This window comes from Lepus europaeus, chromosome 13, assembly GCF_033115175.1.
Source record: "Lepus europaeus isolate LE1 chromosome 13, mLepTim1.pri, whole genome shotgun sequence".
Classification (NCBI taxonomy): Eukaryota; Metazoa; Chordata; class Mammalia; order Lagomorpha; family Leporidae; genus Lepus; species Lepus europaeus.
The window spans coordinates 57,136,254-57,160,030 of NC_084839.1; the positions used below are offsets into that span (position 1 = coordinate 57,136,254).

General features: G+C 41.5%; 1 protein-coding gene across 3 annotated transcripts in view; it reads left to right on the forward strand.

Annotated features, from left to right (window-relative positions):
* SANBR (SANT and BTB domain regulator of CSR) overlaps positions 1 to 23,777 on the forward strand; it is a 77,029-nt gene that overhangs the window by 22,176 nt on the left and 31,076 nt on the right. For all 3 annotated transcript variants that reach the window (XM_062209498.1, XM_062209499.1, XM_062209500.1), the window contains 5 exons: positions 1,650 to 1,810; positions 5,902 to 5,988; positions 6,098 to 6,208; positions 9,813 to 9,936; positions 17,523 to 17,675. In XM_062209498.1, coding sequence (XP_062065482.1) covers positions 1,650 to 1,810; positions 5,902 to 5,988; positions 6,098 to 6,208; positions 9,813 to 9,936; positions 17,523 to 17,675 — 636 coding nt within the window. The remainder of the gene's footprint in view (positions 1 to 1,649; positions 1,811 to 5,901; positions 5,989 to 6,097; positions 6,209 to 9,812; positions 9,937 to 17,522; positions 17,676 to 23,777) is intronic.

The following is a 23,777-nucleotide window of genomic DNA, read 5'->3' on the forward strand; positions in this document are numbered from 1 at the left end:
TCAGAAGCAGAGCTGAGACTTAACCTAGGCACTCTGAAGTGGGATGGGAGCTTCCCAATCGGCAGTTTAACCCCTAGGCCAAGCACCTGCTCTGTTAGTATTCATAGAAAAGTAACGCTCATCTTCTTCAAGTGTGTACAAAATTCTTAACATCTTACTAAAGTGGTTATTATTAATTCAAGAATATAATGTCATTAGAATAAATTTCTGCTTAGGGAGTACTTTGTTTTGTTGGTAAGAGGTTAAGACTAGTATAGTAGTATGTATTATTTGTTTGTTGTGCCTATAAAGTGAACAGTGCTCAAGCAGTATACAGAATTGACTTTGCCCCAAAAGAGGTTTTGCCCTACAACCAAATTAAATGAAAATTAATTGGAATATATTTGTTTTGCTATTTAAATAACTTCTTCAAGCATGTTTATATCTGTCTTTCATATAGTTCAGTGAATAAAGACCAAATATCCAACTATTAAACAATATAATTTTGTGTGAGTATCACAGAAGTACATGTCTGTTGCTTAAGTGTATTGAATGAAACAAAGTTCAATATATACATATATATTTCAAGCTCTAACATTTTTGTTTTTATTTTTTGTTTCTTTATCATTCACATGATTTTTTATGATTTTGTGGTTAATACTTAAATATTTGCTTTTAGCTCCTGGTAAAATTCTACAGGGCAGAATATTCCTTTGCTATATTGGCAGATATGAAGTTTTCCTATTTGATTATTTGGAGCTTTACTAGTTCCCTACATTCTTTCCACTCCCTAACCCCGCTCATTTAGACACCTGGTACGACTTGCTTTTGGGAATGGCTACAGAAGAAAAACAGAAACTGAAAGAGTCCTTACCTTTTGAGGATCTTTTTAAAGTTTTAAAATCTAAGCCCTAAAAATAACTTTTATGCCAAAAGTAAAATATTTTGGGAGAATACATGATTTACTCTCTTTACTCTTAAAGTAAATATACCTCAGTTTGAAGAGAGAAGGAGAAAATCAGAGAGCGAACCCAGTAAAACTGAGAAAACCCTTAGTTGACTGAAATTTTACTTGGACTATCCAAAGAAGGCTCAAAATTATAACTAAGTTTAATTATAGGAAATTACCTAGCCTTTCCACCTGAGTGTGTAGACCAAGATTGGTACCTGTCAAAGCCATGAAAGATGAATTATTGTTGCACATACTTTTTTTTTTTTTTTTTGACAGGCAGAGTGGATAGTGAGAGAGAGAAACAGAGAGAGAGGTCTTCCTTTTTGCCGTTGGTTCACCCTCTAATGGCCGCTGCGGCTGGCGCATCTCGCTGATCCGAAGCCAGGAGCCAGGTGCTTCTCCTGGTCTCCCGTGTGGGTGTTGCACATACTTTTTAAAGATTTATTTATTTGAAAGGCAGAGTTACAGAGAGAGGGAGAGACAGAGAGAGAGGGAAATCTTCCATCTGCTGGTTCACTCCCCAAATCTGTATGTATGTTTTCACAGATTGGACCAGCTGCACCAGTTTGAACAGTGTAGATTAACCCAAGTAGGTAAAACCTAGTTAGCTAGCAATATGTGGATTAGGCTGCTAATGAATTTCATGTTCAAAAGTATTGCTATGACATTACCCTTGGTGCTACTTTTTTCAACATTATTTTGTGTTCTCTTTTTTTAGGTTGAACAATGCATTGAATATTGCCACAAAAATATGAATGCTATAGTAGCTACCCCATGCAACATGAACTGTATTAATGCAAATCTTCTTACACGTATAGCAGATCTGTTCACACACAATGAAATTGATGATTTAAAGGACAAAAAAGATAAGTTTAGGAGGTAACTTTTAAATTTAATTTTGAACCTACTGTTAACTGTTTTAAGAAATTTATTCCTATTTTTTTTAGTGAAATTATATTTTTAGAATATATTTAGAAATGTATTTCTATTTTATTTTCAGTAAAGTGAAATTTACACAGAGCCAACAGCTCAAGATAAAAATTATTTTGTATAGTGACTATATGAGCAGTAAATTACATTAGAACTTACTTAGAAGGGCCAGTGCTGTGGTGTAGCAAGTAAAGCAGCTGCCTGCAGTGCCAGCATCCCATATGGGCGCTGGTTCGAGTCCCAGCCACTCTACTTGCAATCCAACTCTCCACTATGGCCAGGGAAAGCAGTGGAAGATGGCCCAAGTGCTTAGGCCCCTGCACCCACATGAAAGACCCAAAAGAAGCTCCTGGCTCCTGGCTTTGGATCAGATTGGCTTCAGCCATTGTGGCCATTTAGGGAGTAAGCCAGCAGTTAGAAGACCACACTTTCTGTCTCTCCCTCTCTATCTGTAACTCTATCTTTCAAATGAATAAATCCTTAAAAAAATAAAAAGAAAGAAATTTAAACGTGGATGAGGTTTGAAACCATGGAACTGGATGGGATTTCTTAGGGGAGTCGATAGTTAGTGTTTGCTGTGTCCTGATCAAGAAATCTTTGTCTACCTTAAAATGGTGAAAATATTTTCCTGGCTTTTTTAAAAATTATTATTCATCTTTAGTGAATGTTTTTGTGTGATAAGAGGTAAGGGTCACCATTCATTTTTTTCCCCCAAATAGATATGTGGTTAGCACAGTACCATATGAGTATTTTCAGAAGACCATCCTTTCCCTATAAATCAGGTGACTATATGTGAGGTCCATTTCTGCATTCCCCATTTTGTTGTTGATTTCTCTGTTCTATCAGTAATATAATAGTTTTATATAATCTAATTGCTGTAGCTTTGCCTTTCTTCAAGACTGCTCTCCTGGCCATTATATGTCCTTTGCATTTCGTATAAATTTAACATTTTTTAAAAATTTCATTTCTTTGCAAGGCAGAAAATTTTATTTCTTTGCAAGAGCTCCCATTTGCTGATTCATTTCTAAAATGCCTACAGCAGCCAGGTTGGGTACTAGGAACTCAGTCTATATCTCCCACTTAGGTGGCAGGAACGCAACTACTTGAACCATTGCTGCTTCCTCCCTAGGTCCATATTAGCAGGAAGCTGGAATCTGGAGCCAGACCTAGTAACTGAACCCAGGCACTCCTGTGTGGGACATGGGGTATCTTAATCACTAGGCTAAACACCTACTCCTCTATGTAAATTTTACAATCAACTTGCCCATTCTCTTTCCCAGACACAAACCTACTGGAATTTGAATTAAACATTGAATGTGTAGATTAATATAGGAAGATTTAACTTGTTCCTAAGAAGTATGTCCCTCCACTTACTGCTTTCCCAGGCCATAGTAGAGAGCTGGATTGGAAGTGGAGCAGCCGGGTCTCGAACAGGCACCTATATGGGATACCCACAATGCAGATGGTGGCTTTACCCACTATGCAACAGTGCCAGCCCCTCTTTAATGTTTTTTCAAGATTTATGTATTTATATGAAAGGTAGAGTTACAGAGAAAGGGACAGAGAGAGATTGATTCCATACACTGGTTCACTCCTGAAATGGCTACAACCATTAGGGCCTCAGTTGAAACCACCTGGAACTCTATCCGGGTCACCCATGTGGGAGGTGGGGACCCAGGCACTCAGCCTTCTGCTGCTGCTTGCCCAGGTGCATTAGCAGAGAGCTGGATTAGAAGTAGAACAGCTGGAGCTGGAACCAGCACTCATCTGGGATGCTGACATCACAAGTGGCAGCTTAAACTACTGCACCACAACTGCCTGCTCCTATTCTTTAATTTTTTAAAAAAGATTTATTTATTTATTTGAAAGAGTTACAGAGAAAGAGAGAGATCCTCCATCTGCTGGCTCATTCCCCCAAATGGCCACAATGACTTGTACTGGCCCAGGCTGAAGCCAGGAGCTTCCGGGTATCTGAAGTGGGTGAGGGGCCCAAGCACTTGGGCCATCTTCCACTGCTTCCCAGGTATATTAGCAGGGAGCTGGATCAGAAGTGGAACAGCCAGGACTTGAACTGGGATGCACATTTCACAGGTGGTGGCTTCACCTGCTCACTATACACCATGCCAGTCCCAAATTTTTTCAGCAATATTTTATAGTTTTTGGTGCAAAAGCTTTTCTTTTTTAAAAAAATAAAATTTATTCCTAGGCATTTAATTTTTAAGGTTATTGTGCTAGTCTCACTTCATTTTCTAATTGTGAGCAAGAGAGTATTGATAAAGGTTACCCAATATTTAGAGGTTCAACAGAGAAACAGCTTTTGAGGGACCTGAAGAGGAAGAGGAGCTGAAAGTAGAAGGGAAAGAAAAGGATGGAGTATTTCCAGGGAGGGAAAGCAATTAGGTGACCAAGTGTGTGGGACACTGGGGACGGAAATACAGCCAGTCGGCATTTAGTAAACATTTTTCCAGATGTTTAGTCTGCTGAAAATTTTAGCAGTCACTACTGGGGATAGGTGGGGAGGGGTTTTTTTTTGTTTTGTTTTGTTTTTTTGTTTTTTTTTTTAAAGAGATACTGTGAAAGTGATGTAGTACAATGGGTTAAGCTGTTGCCTGTGAGGCTGGCATCCCATATTAACACTGATTCGTGTCCTGGCTGCTCCACTTCCAGTCCAGCTCCCTGCTGTTGTGCCTCGGAAAGCAGCAGCAGATGGCCCAAGTGCTTGGGCCCCTGTACCACGTGGGAGACCCTGATGGAGTTCCAGGCTCCCATATTTGGCCTGGCTCAGTCCTGACCATCAAGGTCATTTAGGGGATGAATTAACTGATGGATGATCTCTCTCTCTCTCTTCCTCTCTCTCTCTTTCTCTCTCTTCCTCTCTCTCTCTTTCTCTCTCTGTAACTCTGTCTTTCAAATAAATAAATCTTTCCCAAAAAATGGGGAAGTACTAGATTATATGCTAATCAGGATGTTCCATTAGAGGAAGACATTGGTGATGCAGGGTATTATCTAAGAATGTGTCCTTAATGGGAATGAGATAGAAAGGAATTATTCAGAGCTAACCACTTGAGAATAGAACCATAAACCCAGACTTGGCCTTTAATAGCAGCAAACATCTAGGAAAAATGAAGGTAGTCAGGATGTACCTTTGGAATTAATAATATATGTATAAGACTTCAAGTTCAGTTATATGAATAGTATACATAATAATATAGTTGATATTTTTTGACTGCTTGACCCTGTGCCCTATGCCTGGCACCCTGTAGAACCATATAATTTACCCTTCATAGACATTTAAGAGTTTGGAATCATTAGTCATATTTTGTAAAGGAGAAAACAGGTTCAGGGGCTGATGCTGTGACGCAGCGAGTTAACGCCTTGGTCTGAAGCACCGGCATCCCATATGGGCACCGGTTCGAGACCCAGCTGCTCCTCTTCCGATCCAGCTCTCTGCTGTGGCCTAAGATAGCAATAGAAGATGGCCCAAGTCCTTGAGCCCCTGCACCTGCGTGGGAGACCTGGAAGAAACTCCTGGCTCCTGGCTTCGGATCAGCACAGCTCCAGCCATTGTAGCCATCTGGGGAGTGAACCAGCAGATGGAAGACCTCTCTCTCTCCCTCCACCTCTCTCTGTAACTCTGTCTTTCAAATAAATAAAATAAATCTTAAAAAAAAAAGAAGAAGAAAGAAAATAGGTTCAGAAATGATAAATAAGATGTTAAAGATCACATACCTAGTTATTGGTAGTCCCAGATTGTTAAATTCTCAAAATCTTTAATTTTGAATATTGTGGTTTAAGAACTGAGGGAAAGGTAGATATTTATCAATAATATTTCTGTTATAAATCAAGCAGCTCTCATTAGTAAGTTTGTTTTCTTAGAACATCAAAAATGTATTATAAGCCCCAAGAGTTCGTCTCTTTAAGGATTAGTTCATTTTACTCTGTGCAGGTACAAATAGGTCAGTGTTTATTTTCATCATTGTAAAGTAAGTTTAATAAAGTACATACAGAGAATTAATTTGTTTTTTATTTGTTGCTAATAGTAAACTTTTTTGTAAGAAGATTGAAAGATTATTTGACACTGAGTACTTGAATCCAGATTCGCGGAGTAATGCAGCGACTTTATATAGGTACAGTAATGTGATTTTCCTCCAGCATGTTCTGTAAAATAGCTAGATTTTTAAATTCAATGCATTCAAAATTTTCTTCTTGAATTTTTGTATCTTCTTTGTGTTATAGATGCTGTTTGTGTAAGAAACTTTTAACAAAAGAAACAGAAAGAAGAATTCCTTGCATTCCTGGAAAAATCAATGTGGATCGACATGGAAATATCATCTATATTCACATAAGGTGTAGTAAAGATTAAAATATTGCTTTTTTAATGTGAATTTCTAGTGTATTTATAAAAGTGTCACTACTCTTCTAAGGAATAAGATAAAATCTTTTCTGCATATGATCTAAGTTTGATTTAGTAAGGTGCTACTTTTTTTTTTTTTTTTTTTTGATAGAGTTAGACATTGAGAGAGAGAGAGACAGAGAGAAAGGTCTTCCTTCCATTGGTTCACTCCCAAATGGCCACTACGACAGAGCACACTAATCCAAAGCCAGGAGCCAGGTGCTTCCTCCTGGTCTCCCATGCGGGTGCAGGGGCCCAAGCACTTGGGCCATCCTCCACTGCCAGCTGGACTGGAAGAGGAACAACCGGGACTAGAACCCGAAACCTATATGGGATGCCAGCACTGCATGTGGAGGATTAACCAAGCGAGCCATGGCGCCGGCCCCGTAAAGTGCTACTTTTAAAACAAAGTGAGGGGCCGGCGTCACGGCTCATTTGGCTAATCCTCCGCCTACGGCACCAGTACCCCAGGTTCTAGTCCCGGTTGGGGCGCCAGATTCTGTCCTGATGGCTCTTCTTCCAGTCCAGCTCTCTGCTGTGGCCCGGGAAGGCAGTGGAGGATGGCCCAATATTAGTCTTTTTTTTTTTGACAGGCAGAGTGGACAGTGAGAGAGAGAGAGACAGAGAGAAAGGTCTTCCTTTTGCCGTTGGTTCACCCTCCAATGGCCGCCATGGCCTGCGCGCTGCGGCCAGCGCATCGCACTGATCCGAAGCCAGGAGCCAGGTGCTTCTCCTGGTCTCCCATGCGGGTGCAGGGCCCAAGCACTTGGGCCATCCTCCACTGCACTCCCGGGCCATAGCAGAGGGCTGGCCTGGAAGAGGGACAACTGGGACAGAATCCAGTGCCCCGACCGGGACTAGAACCCGGTGTGCTGGCGCTGCAAGGCGGAGGATTAGCCTATTGAGCCACGGCGCCGGCCCCAATATTAGTCTTGAAGGATGTTGTGGTCAGTACCATTAAAACTTTTTTTGTTCATTTACAGATTTTAGTTATCTACATAGATTTTTTTAAAGGTTTATTTATTTGAAAGACAGTTACATAGAGAGACAGAAACAGATCTGCCGTTCATTGGTTCAGTTCACAAATGGTCTCAACAGCTAGGACTGGGCTAGGCTGAAACCAGGAGTCTGGAATTCCATCTAGATCTCCCACATGGCGGACAGAGGCCCAGGCATTTGGGCCGTTTTCATCTCCTTTCCCAGGCACCTTAGCAAGGAGGTGAACTAGAAGTGGAACAGCTGGAACTTGAACTTGTGCTCATGTGGGATGCTGGCATTGCTGGCAACAATTTAACCTGCACCACAATACTAGCACCCCCTGCATAAATATATTGAATTTTATAAGAGAACCAAAATTACTTTCAGGTAAATTTTAGAGATTGTAGAAAATTGTCTATGATATCAGATTTTTCCATTATGTAGTTTTTAAAAAGCTTTGTTTATTTGTTTGAAGGGCAGAGCACTTAAGAGAGGGAGAAGGAAATTTTTCTATCTGCTGGTTCACTCCCACATGGCTGCAACAGGCAGGCTGGAGCCAAGAACTGCCATGGGTAACAGGGGCCCAAGGACTTGGACCATCTTCTGCTACCTTCCCAGGCACCTTAGCAGGATGCTAGATTAGAAGCTGAGTAGCTGGGACTCGACTGTCACTTTATGGGTAGCAAGCATCACAAGCAGTGGCTTAACCCACTGTGCCTTGCCAGCCCCTCCATAATTTAATTTTTCCTTATACTTGGATACTGTTAATATTCCATTAATATATAATACATATATAATAATCCCCATATATGTTTAAAGCAAGTAAGTTGACATAATGTCTCAGGAAAGCAGAAACTTTAAAATGTATGTATTCTTTGACCACTTCCTACTGCTAGGAATTTATTCAGAGAGGCAGTGTTGGGTTTGTGAAAGCATTTAATAAGGACAGTGTTTGCTAGATTGTTTAAAAAAAAAAAAAGCACCTGAATGATTAAATGGACTAAAATATATCCAGTATATCTATAGCAGTTGTATATCTCTATAAAACATATGTAGTCAACTCTTAATATACAGCCTTTACGAATTATGTTGTAGGAGCAGGCATCTGACATATAGTAAAGATGCTGTGTGGGATCCCCACATTCCATTGGGTTCAAGTACTGGCTCTACTTTGGATTCCAGCCTCCTGTAAATGCGCACTCTGGGAGGCAGTAGGTGATGGTTCAAGTATTTGGATTCCTGCCATGCACATAGGAGAACCAGATTGAGTTCCAGGCTCCTGGCTTCAGCCCAGCCCATTCCTGGCTATTGCAAGTATTTGGGGAGTGAACCAGCTGATAGGAAATCTCTTGTCTCCTTCTCTCTCTCTGTGTCTCTCTGCCTTTTTAATAAAATTAAAAATAAATAAAAATCATATGTATATATGTATATATATATGCTTACATAGAAAGTAGTAAAATAAGTGAAAAAAATAGTATATAAATCAAAACAGGAAACAAGCTCCCTAAAATGTTAATTTTGGTGTTACCTTTGAATGATAGTATTGTGTGATAGTTTTAAGTTTTTTTGCTTGTTCTTTTTTCTTTATTAGAAATACATAACGTTTTTATTACAATATATAAGTGATATTTCATAAATGAGACATTAAAAACAAATACAAGGAAATACTTAATTGCCCTTAGTGTTAATACAGTCAACCTTAATATGTTGTGTTTTTTCTATCAGTACAATAATTACACAGTTTTCACTAGTTACTGTAAGCACCTGTAATTTCATACTTTTTTTGTCATGATTCTTTTGAAAACTACTTTCATTCTGACAACAATAAGCATTAATATTAGTATGTGAAAAAAGTAATGGATTTTAACATGAACATCTATTTTTGTTGTTTTTTTCAAAGTATTTTCCTATAAATCAGCAGTTGATGCAAACAGATAAAAATTTGTCTTTAAATAACTAGTTAAATGTGCCTAATTTGTAATAAACATGATGACATTTTGTTACATGTTGAGCTAAGCATGATAGTAAAACTTAGAAAAGATTAAAACAGGGATTTGAATAGAAATTTGAATTATTTTGACCATAGCAAATGTAGTTTTAAACCTTTATTTTTTTAACTTTATATTGTTATTTAAAATATGGATTATCAAAGCCTGATTGTATATTATTATATCACTCAATTACTAGAAAACATGATTTGCAAATAATGCAAAGAACTAATATACTAATTAAATGTTTAGAATCACCAATAATTAATAATGACCTGTCTTATATGCAGTTAGAATAAAGGTTCCATTTAATGGCATCTGTGTAAGTCCCAACTGATGGTCCAATAAAACTATGTTTAATTTATAATCCTTTTACTAGCTTAGCAAAATAGTTTGGCATTCAACTTTTCATACCTTGTTCATTTGTCCACATGGTAAACAAACCCCCCCAAGTAAATTTTATTTACCTTTCTGTGCAGTCCACACCACACATGTATTTGGGGAATGTTCTTGAGAAAAAGTCACAAAGTTTAGAACATTTCTTCATATTGCTTGCTTGTAAAATAATATAACATTGAGACTCTTTTCCTAGAGATAAGACTTGGGATGTTCATGAGTATTTGAATAGTCTTTTTGAAGAATTAAAATCTTGGAGAGATGTATATTGGCGCTTGTGGGGAACAGTCAACTGGCTGACTTGTTCACGATGTTGTCAGGTAAGGTTTTTTATTCAGTATCCTTCCCTGCAAACATTAAGAGCAAGTCTCTTAGTATCTTCTGTTTAATGAATATGTTTGGATAATATCCAGCGTCTTTTTGAGAAACTAGTAGCAAAAGCAAGTGTCCTGTTAAAATGTGCTTGCCTCCAGCTCCATTTATCTTGCCATGTTTCTTTTTTATGTTTCATTGCAGAAGTAGTCAATGCTTTGCCAAGTTTTTAGAAAAGCAACAAGTCTTGGGGCCGGTGCTATTGCACAGCTGTTTAAACTGCTGCCTGCCGTGCTGGCATCCCTTATGGGTGCCAGTTCAACTCCCACCTGCTTCGCTTCTGATCCAGCTCTTTGCTAATGCACCTGGGAAAGTGGCAGAAGTTGGCCCAAGTCCCTGAGTTCCTGCACCCACATGTGAGACCTGGAAGAAGCGCCTGGCTCCTGGCTTTGGCCTGGCACAGTCCTGACTATTGCAGCCGTTTGGCATTTGGGCAGTGAGCCAGGGAATGGAAGATCTCCCCACCCCCTGCTCCCTCCCTCCCTCCTTCTCTCTCTCTGTAACTCTACATTTCAAATAAATAAATAACTCTTAAAAAAAAAAAAAAGAAAAGAAAAGAAAGAGAGAAAAGCAACAAGTCTTAAATGACCAGATCAAATTTTTCAAAGGTTAAAAAGTAAAGAATCATTATTGCCTTTAATTTTTTCTAGCCAGACCTTTTCTCCGTTGCTCATAAAATTCTGTGCTAATTCAGAAGCACCTTTGCAGATAGGATGCTGTTGACTTGCACGCTTTTTGTTGTAACAATTGTAATCCCAAAAAAATTTGTTAATTTTCTAAATAGGAAGTTTATATTAAAAAGCACAAGAAAGCTGTTTGTTTAAAAGAATATAGAATAAATCCTTTTATAAGAATGGATGTCTTTATTATATGTCACAATCATTCCAATCAATCATGTATAAATCCAAAACTTTCTTTCTTTTTTTTTTTTTTTTTTACAATTTAACATTTTTTTATTATAAACACTTTTATTTAGTAATATAATTTTCCAAAGTACAGTTTATGGATTACAATGGCTTTTTCCCCCAAATCCAAAATTTTCTACATCTGATTTTTTTTTTTTTTTTTGACAGGCAGAGTTAGAGAGAGAGAGACAGAGAGAAAGGTCTTCCTTTTCTGTTGGTTCACCCCTCAAATGGCCACTACGGCCAGTGCACTGTGCCAACCCAAAGCCAAGAACCAGGTGCTTCCTCCCGGTCTCCCATGCGGGCACAGGGCCCAAGCACTTGGGCCATCCTACACTGTCTTCCCAGGCCACAGCAGAGAGCTGGACTGGAAGAGGAGCAACCGGGACTAGAACCCGGCACCCATATGGGATGCTGGCACCGCAGGTGGAGGATTAACCAAGTGAGCCATGGCGCCGGCCCTACGTATGATTTCTTAAGTCTTCCTCCCCGCTGATAATCTTTCCTCTTCTTTTCCTCTTCCTCCTCCTGCTCCTCCTCTTCATCAAGAAAGATTTATTTATTTGTTTGAAAAGCAGAGTTAACACAAAGAGAGGGAGAGAGAGAGGGATGTCTTCTATCCACTGGTTCACTCTCCAAATGACCACACAGCAGGGATGGGCCAGGCTGAAGCCAAGAACCTGAAACACCATCTGGGTTTCCCACATTGGTTCAGGGTCTCAAGGTCTTAGACCATTTTCCACTGCTTTCCCAGATGTTAGCACAGAGCTGGATTGGAAGTGGAGCAGCCAGGACTTGGACTGGCACTAAATGGGATGCCAGTGTTCACAACTGGCAGCTTAACCATGCCAGACCCAGTAATTGTCTTCTTTCACTTGGGTAATTACTTACAGTAGAGAGAAGAAAGAATAGTTTATCAAAACTATCAGACTGACATTTCAAGCTACAAAGTCCCACCATAGGCTATCTGCACTCCCTCAGATTTAAAAAATCAGGTTTAGGGAGGCCAATATTGTGGAGTCACAGGTAAAGCCACTGCCTGTCATGCTGGTATCCCATATGGGCACCGGTTTGAATCGTAGCCGCTCTACTTCCGATCCAGCTTCCTGCTAGTGCACCTGGGAAAGCAGCAGGTACTGCCATCCACTTGGGAGACCTGGAGGAAGCTCCTAGTCTTTCAAACAAGTAAATAAATCTTGGAAAAGAAAAGGCATGTTTATTGAAATTTAATTATATACATTAAAATTGATCTTTTTTACAAGATTTGCTAAATGCATACACTGATGTAACTACTACCATCTTCAAAGCATACAGCATTTCCATCACCCTAAAAAGTTTCCTTGTACTCCTTTAATCAATTCTTCCTGCCATGCCAGTCTGGCAACAACTGATCTTTTCCTGTCTCATAGTCTTGATTTTTCCAGAATGTCGCATAGATTCAATCATGCAGCAGTTACCCTCTTGCGTGTAGCATCTTTCATTTAGCAAAATCAATTTGAATTGATCCATGTTGTTGCATGTATCAGTTCTTTTTATTGCTAAGTAGTAGACTGTCATATGACTATATCACTGCTTATTCATTCACCGATTGAAGGCCATTGCAGTGTTTCTTATTTGGGGCCATTATGAAGAGAACTTCTGTAAACAACTCCAGACAAGTTTTCCAGTGAACACAGATTTTTGTTTCCCTTGGATAATTATTTAGGAATAGGATGGCTGGGTTATATGGCAAATGTAATGTAAGTTTGCCATTCATCATGCCTAACGGTTTTCTTAAGTCACTGAATGTTGCCGTTGAATTCTCTACAATGTTGCAGTGGGTTCGTTTCTGAGAAGCAGCGTGGTGGGGCAAGAGGCGCGGAGTCAACACACAGACCCCGGGAGTCCGGTGAGAGCAGTCTTGAGGCGAGCAGCCGGCAGACTCGTTTATTACAGTTGGTACAACAGCTTATATAGCCAAGACCAGCCAATCTGGTCAAGGGGCGGTCTATACCCCAACCAATCACAGCCTGTCGCCAGGCAGTTTCCACAGCCATCCAATCACAGCCTGTCGCCAGGCAGTTTCAAATCCATCCAATCACAGCCTGTCGCCAGGCAGTTTCCAGAGCCATCCAATCACAGCCTGTCGCCAGGCAGTTTCAAATCCATCCAATCACAGCCTGTCGCCAGGCAGTTTCCAGAGCCATCCAATCACAGCCTGTTGCTAGGCAGTTTCCAAAGCCAGGTGGGTTTCAAAGCCATTCCTGAATAACTGACGCTCACTTGCCAGTGGCCACCTTCGCATGGCCTTCTCATTCCACTACATTACATACATACATCTGGCGCGCCAACGTGACTGAGAAAGAGACAGTGTGTCGGACTCGGCGAGGTCCCCCCTGGATTTCGGCAAGTAGGCCCCTCGGTGTTTTGTGTGCTGTTCGGTTCTGTGAGGGTGAGCACAGAACCCCCTCCTATGCCCCTTTCCTGTCCTTGTCCTCTGTCTAAGTGACCCCAGGTTAGCACACACCGCCCTGAAGCGTACGTCGCTTCTCGGCTCCTCCTTTTACTTTCGGTTCGCCCGGCGAATTCACATGAGGGACTGATCATCCCAGAATTCGGAACCAAGTCATCTTCCCTCACTCGAGAGAGGTGACGCTCCGGAGACACCGTGTGGGCATACGGCCTTGACCTAACGAATCAAGGAAGTCCCCCACTAAGCACAGGACATACGTACGATCTGATACACCACTATCTGTTTGTCTAGCATAGGGAAACCTCCTACAAAATGCCATCCACAGTTGAGGTGCTAGGAATTTGCTTTGTTACAGTAGCAGTGCTGTACGTGTCTTTCCTCTGGCTAGAGTTGGCGTACCGTGCCACTCTTAAGCGCTCAGATATGGGAAAGATACCCCCCCTCTCAGAATCCTGTGCAGATTATCAAAGATAGTGAATCTGTGAGTGATAGGAGCCTGACACTCCAGGTCCCTGTCTCACAGACAACAGTTGCTGACTTAGGGAGAGAGAACTCCCATAGTGAAAAAAACAACGTAGCAAACAAGGTAGCAATGCCTAGTCAGCCACCCCCCACATACGCCTGGGATGAACTAAGAGGACCTTTACACAATAACTCATGCAAGGTCATCCCATCTGCACCCAGTGAGGATCCCCACATTTGTGGCAGTCCTCGGGCACCCCAAGCTCTCAGCGCAGCTGCTAGATCCTATGCCATCAACATGTTTGCTGCTAATGTCGAAGTGTACGCAAAATTCAGGCCCTGGATTCCAACGCCTGTAAAAAGGCTTCTATTAACCAAGGGTCGAGGATATGCTTGTGTCTTTCCAGAGAATGCGGGACAGCCCATTTGGGTACCAGCCAGAAACATCAAGCCTGCAACTGACAGCCAACCAGAACCAGCTGAACAAGACCGAGACTCCTCCTTGTTAGCAGACACACCTGCCCTATCATCCTACCCTGAGAAACTGCCCAAAGCCATATCTGTTACTGTTGTGTACCCCACTAGCTCTGGTCAGCCACTCAAATGGTCCACAGCCTGTGTGTGGTCATGCCATTCCTGATAACCGTTATTCCTCATTCCTACCCCTATCTGAGCAAGCAATCCTGTGGTCTCTCGATTTGAGCGCTGGTTAGTCAATGACGGGTAAGATCCCCTGGGGGACAACCTAAGACAGGCACAGCTGCGTACGGAGACCACATGGAAACGGGGTCAACAATGGTATGGCCAAGAATCATGCCTCCCGTTGCTCAAAAAATAAACGAAAAGGGGGAAATGTAGTGGAATGAGAAGGCCATGCGAAGGTGGCCACTGGCAAGTGAGCGTCAGTTATTCAGGAATGGCTTTGAAACCCACCTGGCTTTGGAAACTGCCTAGCAACAGGCTGTGATTGGATGGCTCTGGAAACTGCCTGGCGACAGGCTGTGATTGGATGGCTCTGGAAACTGCCTGGCGACAGGCTGTGATTGGATGGATTTGAAACTGCCTGGCGACAGGCTGTGATTGGATGGCTGTGGAAACTGCCTGGCGACAGGCTGTGATTGGTTGGGGTATAGACCGCCCCTTGACCAGATTGGCTGGTCTTGGCTACATAAGCTGTTGTACCAACCTGCTCTCACCGGACTCCGCGCCTCTTGCCCCACCACGCTGCTCTTCTCAGAAACGAACCCATTGCAACATTGTAGAGAAATCAACGGCAACATCTGAACCATGCTGTATTGCTGCCAACAGTCTCTGACAGTTCTAGTTGTCCCATATTTCACTAGCACTTGATGTGGTCAGGCTAGTTTTTTGCTGTTGTTAATATAATCGTCAATTTTGTTTTTGTACTTGAATTTTCTACCAACTTACATACAGTTCTGAAACTGGACTATTTTATAATTATGCTTTGATAGGTGTTTTCACTCACAATTCAAAAGTCATGCTGCGACTGGCACCATGGCTCAGTAGGCTAATCCTCCACCTGCGGCGCTGGCACACTGGGTTCTAGTCCCGGTCGGGGCGCCAGATTCTGTCCTGGTTGCCCCTCTTCCAGTCCAGCTCTCTGCTGTGGCCCGGGAGGGCAGTGGAGGATGGCCCAAGTCCTTGGGTCCTGCACCCGCATGGGAGACCAGGAGAAGCACCTGGCTCCTGGCTTCAGATCAGCACAGCGCGCCGGCCGCAGCACGCTGGCCGCAGCGGCCATTGGAGGGTGAACCAACAGTAAAAGGAAGATCTTTCTCTCTGTCTCTCTCTCTCACTGTCCATTCTGCCTGTCAAAAAGAAAAAAAAAAAAGTCATGCTGCAGTTTTCATTAATACTGATGATGATTTTACTGACTTTCTAAAATATGTTTTTATTTTTCATTGACAAATAGTGATTATATATATTTATAGAGTTATAATGTGGCATTTCAGCACACGTACACAGTGTGTAATGATCAATCAGAATAATTGGTGTATCTGTTGCTTCAGGTATTTATTTCTTATGTTGGGAATGTTCAAAATCCTCTGTACTTATTACTTTAAAATATTCAATTATTGTCAATACTAATATAATTACTATCATAATTATATTACTATGTAGCCTAATGTGATTAATATATATTTTTAAAAGATTTGTTTATTTTATTTGAAAGGCAGAGTTATAGAGAGAGGAGAGGGAGAGACAGAGAGAGATTTTCCATTTGCTGGTTCATTTCCCAAATGGCAACAACAACTGGAGCTGGGCCAGACCAAAGCCAGGAGCCAGGAGCTTCATCCAGGTCTCCCACATGGGTGCAGGGGCCCAAGCACTTGGACCATCATCTGCTGCCTTCCGAGGTTAATTAGCAGGGAGCTGGATTGGAAGTGGAACAACCAGTACTCAAACCAGCGCCCATAGGGGATGCTGGTGCTCCATGTGGAGGCTTTACCTGCTACACCACAGTATCAACCCCAATATAATTAATATTAATATTGTTGTCAACCATAGTTACCCTGTGTTATAGAACATTAGTTGTTACTCCTCCTATCTAGCTTCTCCCCTGCACCCATTGAGTATCCTGTCTGTAATCAGTCCCCCATACCCTTACTAGACTGATAAATAACCACTATTCTATATCCTCTACTTCTGTGAGATCAGTTTTTTTGCTCCCATATATAAGTGAGAACATGCACTATTTGTCTTTCTGTGCCTGACTTATTTCACTTAACATAATGTTGTCTAGCTTCATCTACATTATTGCAAATGACAGGATTTCCTCCTTTTTTTAAGTTTGAATAATATTCTGATTGTGTGTGTATCATATATTCTTTATCCATCCACTCATTGATTGACATTAGGTTGATTCCATATTCTGGCTAGTGTGAATCATACTGCAATGAAATGTCAGGGAATAATCAACCTAAGCAAATTTTATTTCATTTTTATTAGAAAAAATTTTAAGTGATTGGCTAATTACAAAAGTGAATATATATCAAGATCAGCTTAATTCATCTGAATTTTTCTAGAAGTAGTTTTTGTTTCACTTTAAATAGCTCTATTGAAGTATAATTACATGCCATAAATTCATATTAAAAGTACACTGATTTTTTTTTTAATAAGTTTACAGAGGTGTGCAACAGTCATCACCATTCAATTTTAGTACATTTCCATCACTCCAAAAAGATTCTTTGTCATTCTTTACTTCCACTTCATTCTCCTAATCCATGGCAACCACTAATTTACTTTGAGTCTTAGTGATTGCACATTTTCTGTACATTTCATCTAAATGAGACACACAGTACATGGTCTTCAGTAAATAGTTGTTCTTTTTTTTTTTTTTTTTTTAAGATTTTATTTATTTGAGAGGGAGATACAGAGAGAAAGGTCTTCCCTCCATTGGTTCACCTCCAAGATGGCTGCAATGGCCATAGCTGTGCCGATCTGAAGCTAGGAGCCAGGTGCCTCCTCCTAGTCTCCCATGTGGGTGCAGGGGCCCAAGCACCTGGGCCACAGCCGAGAGCTGGATTGGAAGAGGGGCAGCCAGGACTAGAACTGCTGCCCATATGGGATGCCAGAACCACAGGCGAAGGATTGATCTACCACGCCATGGCATCGGCCCCTGGTAAAATAGTTTTGAGATGTAATGATTTTGTTCTGTGAATAAAAATTGATTTTGTATGTTTGCTTTCTTCAGGATTTCCTCTGTATTGAGTTCTCACATTGTCAGTACCACTCAGAAACAGTGGTTTACCCTACGGCTGCAAGTTCGCTGAGCACAGTGGGCACTGGAATTTATCCCTGCTGTAACCAAAAGGTTCTTCGGTTTGACCCTACTCAGCTTACAAAGGTGAAGTTTACAGGTTGCCTTTTTGTAACTATATCCTCACTAACATTTTATTAAATCCTTTTCCCATTTTATTGTTTTTAAAGTATACAATTTTTGTATCCACATAGAAAAAGACTTCCAACAGTACATAAATAAGTATAGGGAAAAATGGAAGTCCCTTGTTGTACCTCTCCTCCATTCTCCATCTTGTCTTCAAAGTAAACATGGTTAAATTCCTTCAGACCTTATTTTATACATTTTAGGAAAAAATTTTTTCTAGGCTTTTGTGTTGGATAAGGGATCATATGACTCATATTATTCTGTAACTTTTCTTATTTAACACAACATACTTAGGTTATCCTTCTGTGTCATTTTTTTAACTAATGTGAACTGTTTCAAGCTATGCATATATCAAAATGTAGTCATTCTATTGATGAAAATTAGGTTGTTTCCAGATTGATGAAATTATAGTGTTGCAGTAGTCATTATGGCACATATGTCTTTTTTGAATTATTTTATTTGAAAGGCAGACAGAGACAGATAGATAAAGATCTCCCATCTGTCGGTTAATTCCCGAAATGCGCACAACAGCTGAAGATGGGCCAGGCCAAAGCCAGGAGCTGGGAACTCAATCCAGATCTCCCAGGTAGGTGGCAGGGACTCCAATTCTTGAGCCATCACTTGCTGCCTCATAGGATGGATGTACATTAGCTGGAAGCTGGAATTGGGCACAGAAGAGCCAGCACTCCTAAATGGGAAGTGGCCTCCCAAGCAGCTATTAAGTACTACACCAAATGCCCACCCTTTAAAAATTTTTTCTTTTTTTTTTTTTTTAAGATTTTATTAATTTATTTGGCAGGTAGAGTTATAGACAGTGAGAGAGAGAAAGACAGAGAGAAAGGTCTTCCTTCCATTGGTTCACTCCCCAAATGGCCACAACGGCCAGAGCTACGCCAATCCAAAGCCAGGAGCCAGGTCTCCCATGCGGGTGCAGGGGCCCAAGCACTTGGGCCATCCTCCACTGCTTTCTCAGGCCACAGCAGAGAGCTGGACTGGAAGAGGAGCAACCGGGACTAGAACTGGCGCCCACATGGATGCCGGCGCCAAAGGCGGAGGATTAACCTAATGTACCACAGTGCCGGCCCCCACCCTTTAAAATTTTAAGCACTAAAGATGAGCCACACTCTACAAGGTGGAGGATGGCATGTAACATTAGGTAGTTTCTGCCTTCATGTGGATGACAGTTCATGAAATAATCCAAACACCACAAAGGGAAAAAAATGCACACAAAGAAATGTTTGAAGACATATACAAGGCCATAAATGTCAATTTTAGGCTGGTATGACCTGACTTATAAAGTCAGAGAAAGCCTCAAGGGCCATTACAGAAAATCTGCATAGTTCAAGAAAAGGCTGGAGAGATAAGCAGATGTCAGGCTATGCAGGGACAGCACCTTGTAGCCCATGTTAAAATTTTTATCTCAGGCTCAAAAATATCAGTTGCAGTGAAGAGAATGGCTTGTTGGGGAGCCAGATATAAGAAGAAGTTATCACAGTAGTCATAGATGATGGCAGCTTCGAGTAAAGTAGTAGAGGTGAAGAAAGGTAGATGAATTTAATACTTAAAGGTCAAATGGAAATCTCTTGAATGGAGGGAGCCATCAAGCTTGATTCACTTTCTTGCTGGTGCTGCTGGAGAGATGGACAAACAATAGGCGAGAATTGGGTTTGGAGAGTAGCTTGTGAGTTCTGTTTTGGTGACTGAGTTAAGGTGCTTTCTGAAATAATGAGGCAGAGACTGTAAAAAGTGCCTTGGCCAGAGATTTATAAGTCTTGCAAACAAGTGATAATTAAAGGTAGCAGGTGCAGTTGGGTATACACACATACACAGACACACACAAATATAAATATGCAGGGCCTTAGTATGCAGCCTAGCAAAACTACATCTAGTGCCTGGATAAAGGTGTGTGAACCTATAAAGGAGAGTGAATGGTTGGAATCAACCAGAATAATGAGAAGAGAGCCATGGGTGTTGTCATGCAAGTAAAGAGAAAAATACTTAAAGAGGAAGTGTACCTGGTCTACAGTGCCGAATAGTGCTGAGAGATCAAACAGAATAGTGGGGAGGGCTGGCACTGTGGTATAGAAGGTTAAGTTCAGTGCCAGCATCCAATATAGGCACTGGTTCAAGTCTCAGCTGCTCCACTTCTTTTTTTTTTTTAAGCAACATGGTTTTGTTTTTTGTTTTTTGTTTTTTTTTTTAAGATGTATTCTTTTATTTGAAAGTCAAGAGTTACACAAAGAGAAGGAGAGACAGGAAGAGAGAGGTCTTCCATCCGCTAGTTCACTCCCCAACTGGCTGCAATGACCAGAGCTGTGCCGATCCAAACCCAGGAGCCAGGAGCTTCCTCTGGGTCTCCCACATGGGTACAGGGGCCCAAGGACCTGGGCCATCTTCCACCGCCTTCCCAGGCCACACCAGAGAGCCGGATTGGAAGTGGAGCAGCTAGGACTTGAACCGGCATCCATATGGGATGCCCGCTATCCACAGCGCTGGCCTCAGCTACTCCACTTCTAATCCACTTCCCTGCTGATGCATGTGGGAAAGCAGCAGCAGATGACCCAAGTGTTTGGGCTCCTGCCACCCATGTGGGAGACGCAGGCGAAGCTCCAGGCTTCTGGTGTCAGCTTGTCCCAGCCCCAGCCATTGTGGCCACTTGGGGAGTGAACCAGCAGATGGAAAATCTCTTTTTTTCTCTCCCTCCTTTTCTCTCTTTGTGTCTCTGCCTTTCAAATAAATAAATCTTCAAAAAAATAATGGAGGAAAAAATTTGTTCTTTGGCTTTAGTAACCTGGAATACACAAACACGAAGAGCTGTTTAAGTGGAGTGCTAGACCCAAAAGTCAGGTTAATTTGGGTTGAAAAGTGAGTGGGAAGTGAGCAAATGAACACAGGGCAAACAAAAACTCTGAGAAAATTTGAGAAAGGAATATGATAGATAGTAATGAAATTATGGGTATCTGTTTATAATTATGTTTCAGCTTTGTTCTGATGGGGAGACCTTCATGTTAGTGGGAAGGAGCCAGTTGAAAGGAAAGGTTGATAGTATAAGTTTATGAGAAGCCAGGGTAGGGTGGGATCTTAAGTGCGTGTTGCAGCATGAGTTTAGACAGGAGAAAGAAAAACTCCTTCCTTAGAACAGGAGAGGAGAGGAGAATGGTTGCAGATCTTAGTAAAAACCGTTTTTTGTTGTTTGAATGATAACAGTCCTCTGTGATGCCTTTTCTGTTCTCTGTAATGTAGAAAGTACAGCCATCTGCTAAGAATGAGGGGGAAAGGAGAGTTTCAAGATTGGGGAAAGTATCAAAGGCCTAAAATAGGCTTTTGGTAAATAAGAGAGTAAATTTCCCAGAGAAGGGTTATGAATTACCAGACAGTTTGAGAGAACCCATCAGAGATTGGTAATCATAAATTTATAGTGGAGTCCAGTGTGCCTTTTTATGTCACTCTGTCCAGCAGCCTTTGGGGGTGTCTTTGAATGCAGACATAAAGAAAATGGATAGTTGAGTTAATTCAGAGTTGAGGGTTAGCCACATGGAAATGATGAAAGGTGGGGGCAAAGAATTTGGGATGTTGGCAAAAATGTTACTGAATGATGGATCATGGAAATTTCTTTAAAATATTTATTTGAAAGGCAGAGTTACAGATAGAGAGGAAAAGATAGAGAGATCCTCTCTCTGTTAGTTCACTCCCCAAAATGCTGCAGTAACTGAGACTGAGCCAGGCTGAAGCCAGGAGCCAAGAACTCTATCTGGGTCTCCCACTTGGGTAGCAGGGATCCAAGTACTTGGACCATCTGCTGCTGCTTTCCCAGGTGCATTAGCAGGGTTCTGAATTGGAAACAGAGCAGCCAAGACTCAACTGGAGCTCATGTAGGTTTCTAGCATTGCAGCTGGCCTAACCCACTGTACCACAACACTGACCCCTTGATCATGGAATTTAGGTGGACTAGGCTTTTTCATATCAGTTAGCAATTGATATGTAATCAACAACTTTGATTAGTCGGTAATTTTATTGGTAGGATAGTAGGTTATTCATGTAATGTTCATATTTGAAGTTTTGGTTACATGTTTTGCATATAAAGGTATTTAAGCTGAGCATGAGAATTTAAGCAAAATGAGATTCATTTTAATAAGCCTAAGGTGTTAATTCATCTTTATTACTAATTTATAATTGCTGTATTTTTTCATAACATGATTTTTAGTTGTTGCATTTCTTTCAATCAAGTTGTTTCCATTTTGATTATCACATTTCCACATTGTTTTGAGCAAAATATAATCTTAAGTGTTGTAACTTTTTGGCTTGTTATTATCTCTTTATTACTTGTGTTAATTACATGTATTCCATTTGTTGTGAAGCAATTCAGGAATAAATAGTAAACTGATAAGTCGTATATGACTTCATGGGTGTAGACTGAGGTGTTGTCTTGGGCTAACTGAAAATCTACATAGCTCATATGGTGATTTATATTTCCAGCAAAGGCAGGCTAAGTAATTCAGACCAATCCTCCCATCAGATGCAACTTAGAAAAAAGACTGAAATATAAAGACCATGTTAAAAGCATAAAACAAATAAGATAATGAAAAAATAGTGTTAAGATACAGTAGGATACAGGAAGAATAGGCATTTAGCATTTCAGTTAACCTACGAGTTGGGACTCCCACATCCCATGTTGGAATACCTAGATTTTAGCCCCAACTGCAATCCCCATTTTAGCTTCTAACTAATGCACGCTGTGGGAAGTAGCAGGTAATGGCCCAAGTATCTGGACCCCCTGCTGCCTACATAGGAGACCTGGATTGATTGTGTTCCTGGCTCTGGCAGGTTCTTGGCAGTTGAGGGTATTTGGAGAATGAGCCAATAAATGGGAGCTCTTGCCCTCTCTCCATGCCGCTGTCTTTGTTTCTTTCTTCCTCTCCCTCGGTCCCTCTCTTTCTCTCCTTCTTCCTTTTCTTTTTTCTTTTTTTTTTTTTTGGACAGGCAGTTAGACAGTGAGAGAGAGAAACAAAGAGAAAGGTCTTCCTTCTGTTGTCCCTCCCACCCCCCCGCAAATGGCCACTACAGCCGGTGCACTGTGCCGATCCGAAGCCAGGAGCCAGGTGCTTCCTCCTGGTCTCCCATGCGGGTGCAGGGCCCAAGCACTTGGGCCATCCTCCACTGCCTTCCCAGGCCACAGCAGAGAGCTGGCCTGGAAGAGGAGCAACCAGGACTAGAACCCAGCGCCCATATGTGATGCTGGCACCACAGGTGGAGGATTAACCAAGTGAGCCACAGCGCCAGCCCATTTTTCTCCCTCTTTTCTTCTCTCTTTCACTCAAGCTCAAATAAGCAAAGATCCAGAGGAGGATGGGAACACAAAGAACTGAGCCAGTGTTCAGGGCCATTTTTGTTGTGGGGTTGGTTACCAATCTGAAAGGTAGCTGAGAGGATGGGTAAGCTTTTGGTGCCCTACCAGGATTTTTGGTGTGGTTAGGGTCCAGAATCTGCCAAGAGTAGACTTTAATGAAGAACATGCCCTCCCTTATACTTTGAATAGGAATTCCAAATAAAAATGAATCAGAAGTGTGCCATCCCTTACCTCAAAAGCAGCCTGGTTTTAATTTATTTGAGTAATCTAGAAAATTTCAGATCTTGGGGGACTGGAGTTGTGACTCAGCAAGTTAAACAACTATTTGCAATACCAACATCCCGTTTAAGAGTGCTGGTTCCAGTCCTGGCTGCTCTACTTCCAGTCCAGCTCCCTGCTATTGCACCTGAGAAAGCAGTGGAAGATGTACTGCCTCTCAAGTACTTGGGCCCCTGCCACCGAGGTGGAAAACCCTAATGGAGGTCCGGGCTCCTGACTTCAGCGTGGTCCAGCCCCAGCTATAGCAGCCATTTGGGGAGTGAGACAGTGGATGGAAGATCTCTGTCTCTCCCTCTCTTCTCTGTCATTCTTCTTTTCAAATAAATAATTAAATCGTTTTAAAAAATTCAGGTCATGAATTTGGATTAAAGTAATCCTGGACTGCCACTATTTGCAGGTACCTGGCAGAAGCAGTAAATCCTCTTTGGAGAAATATA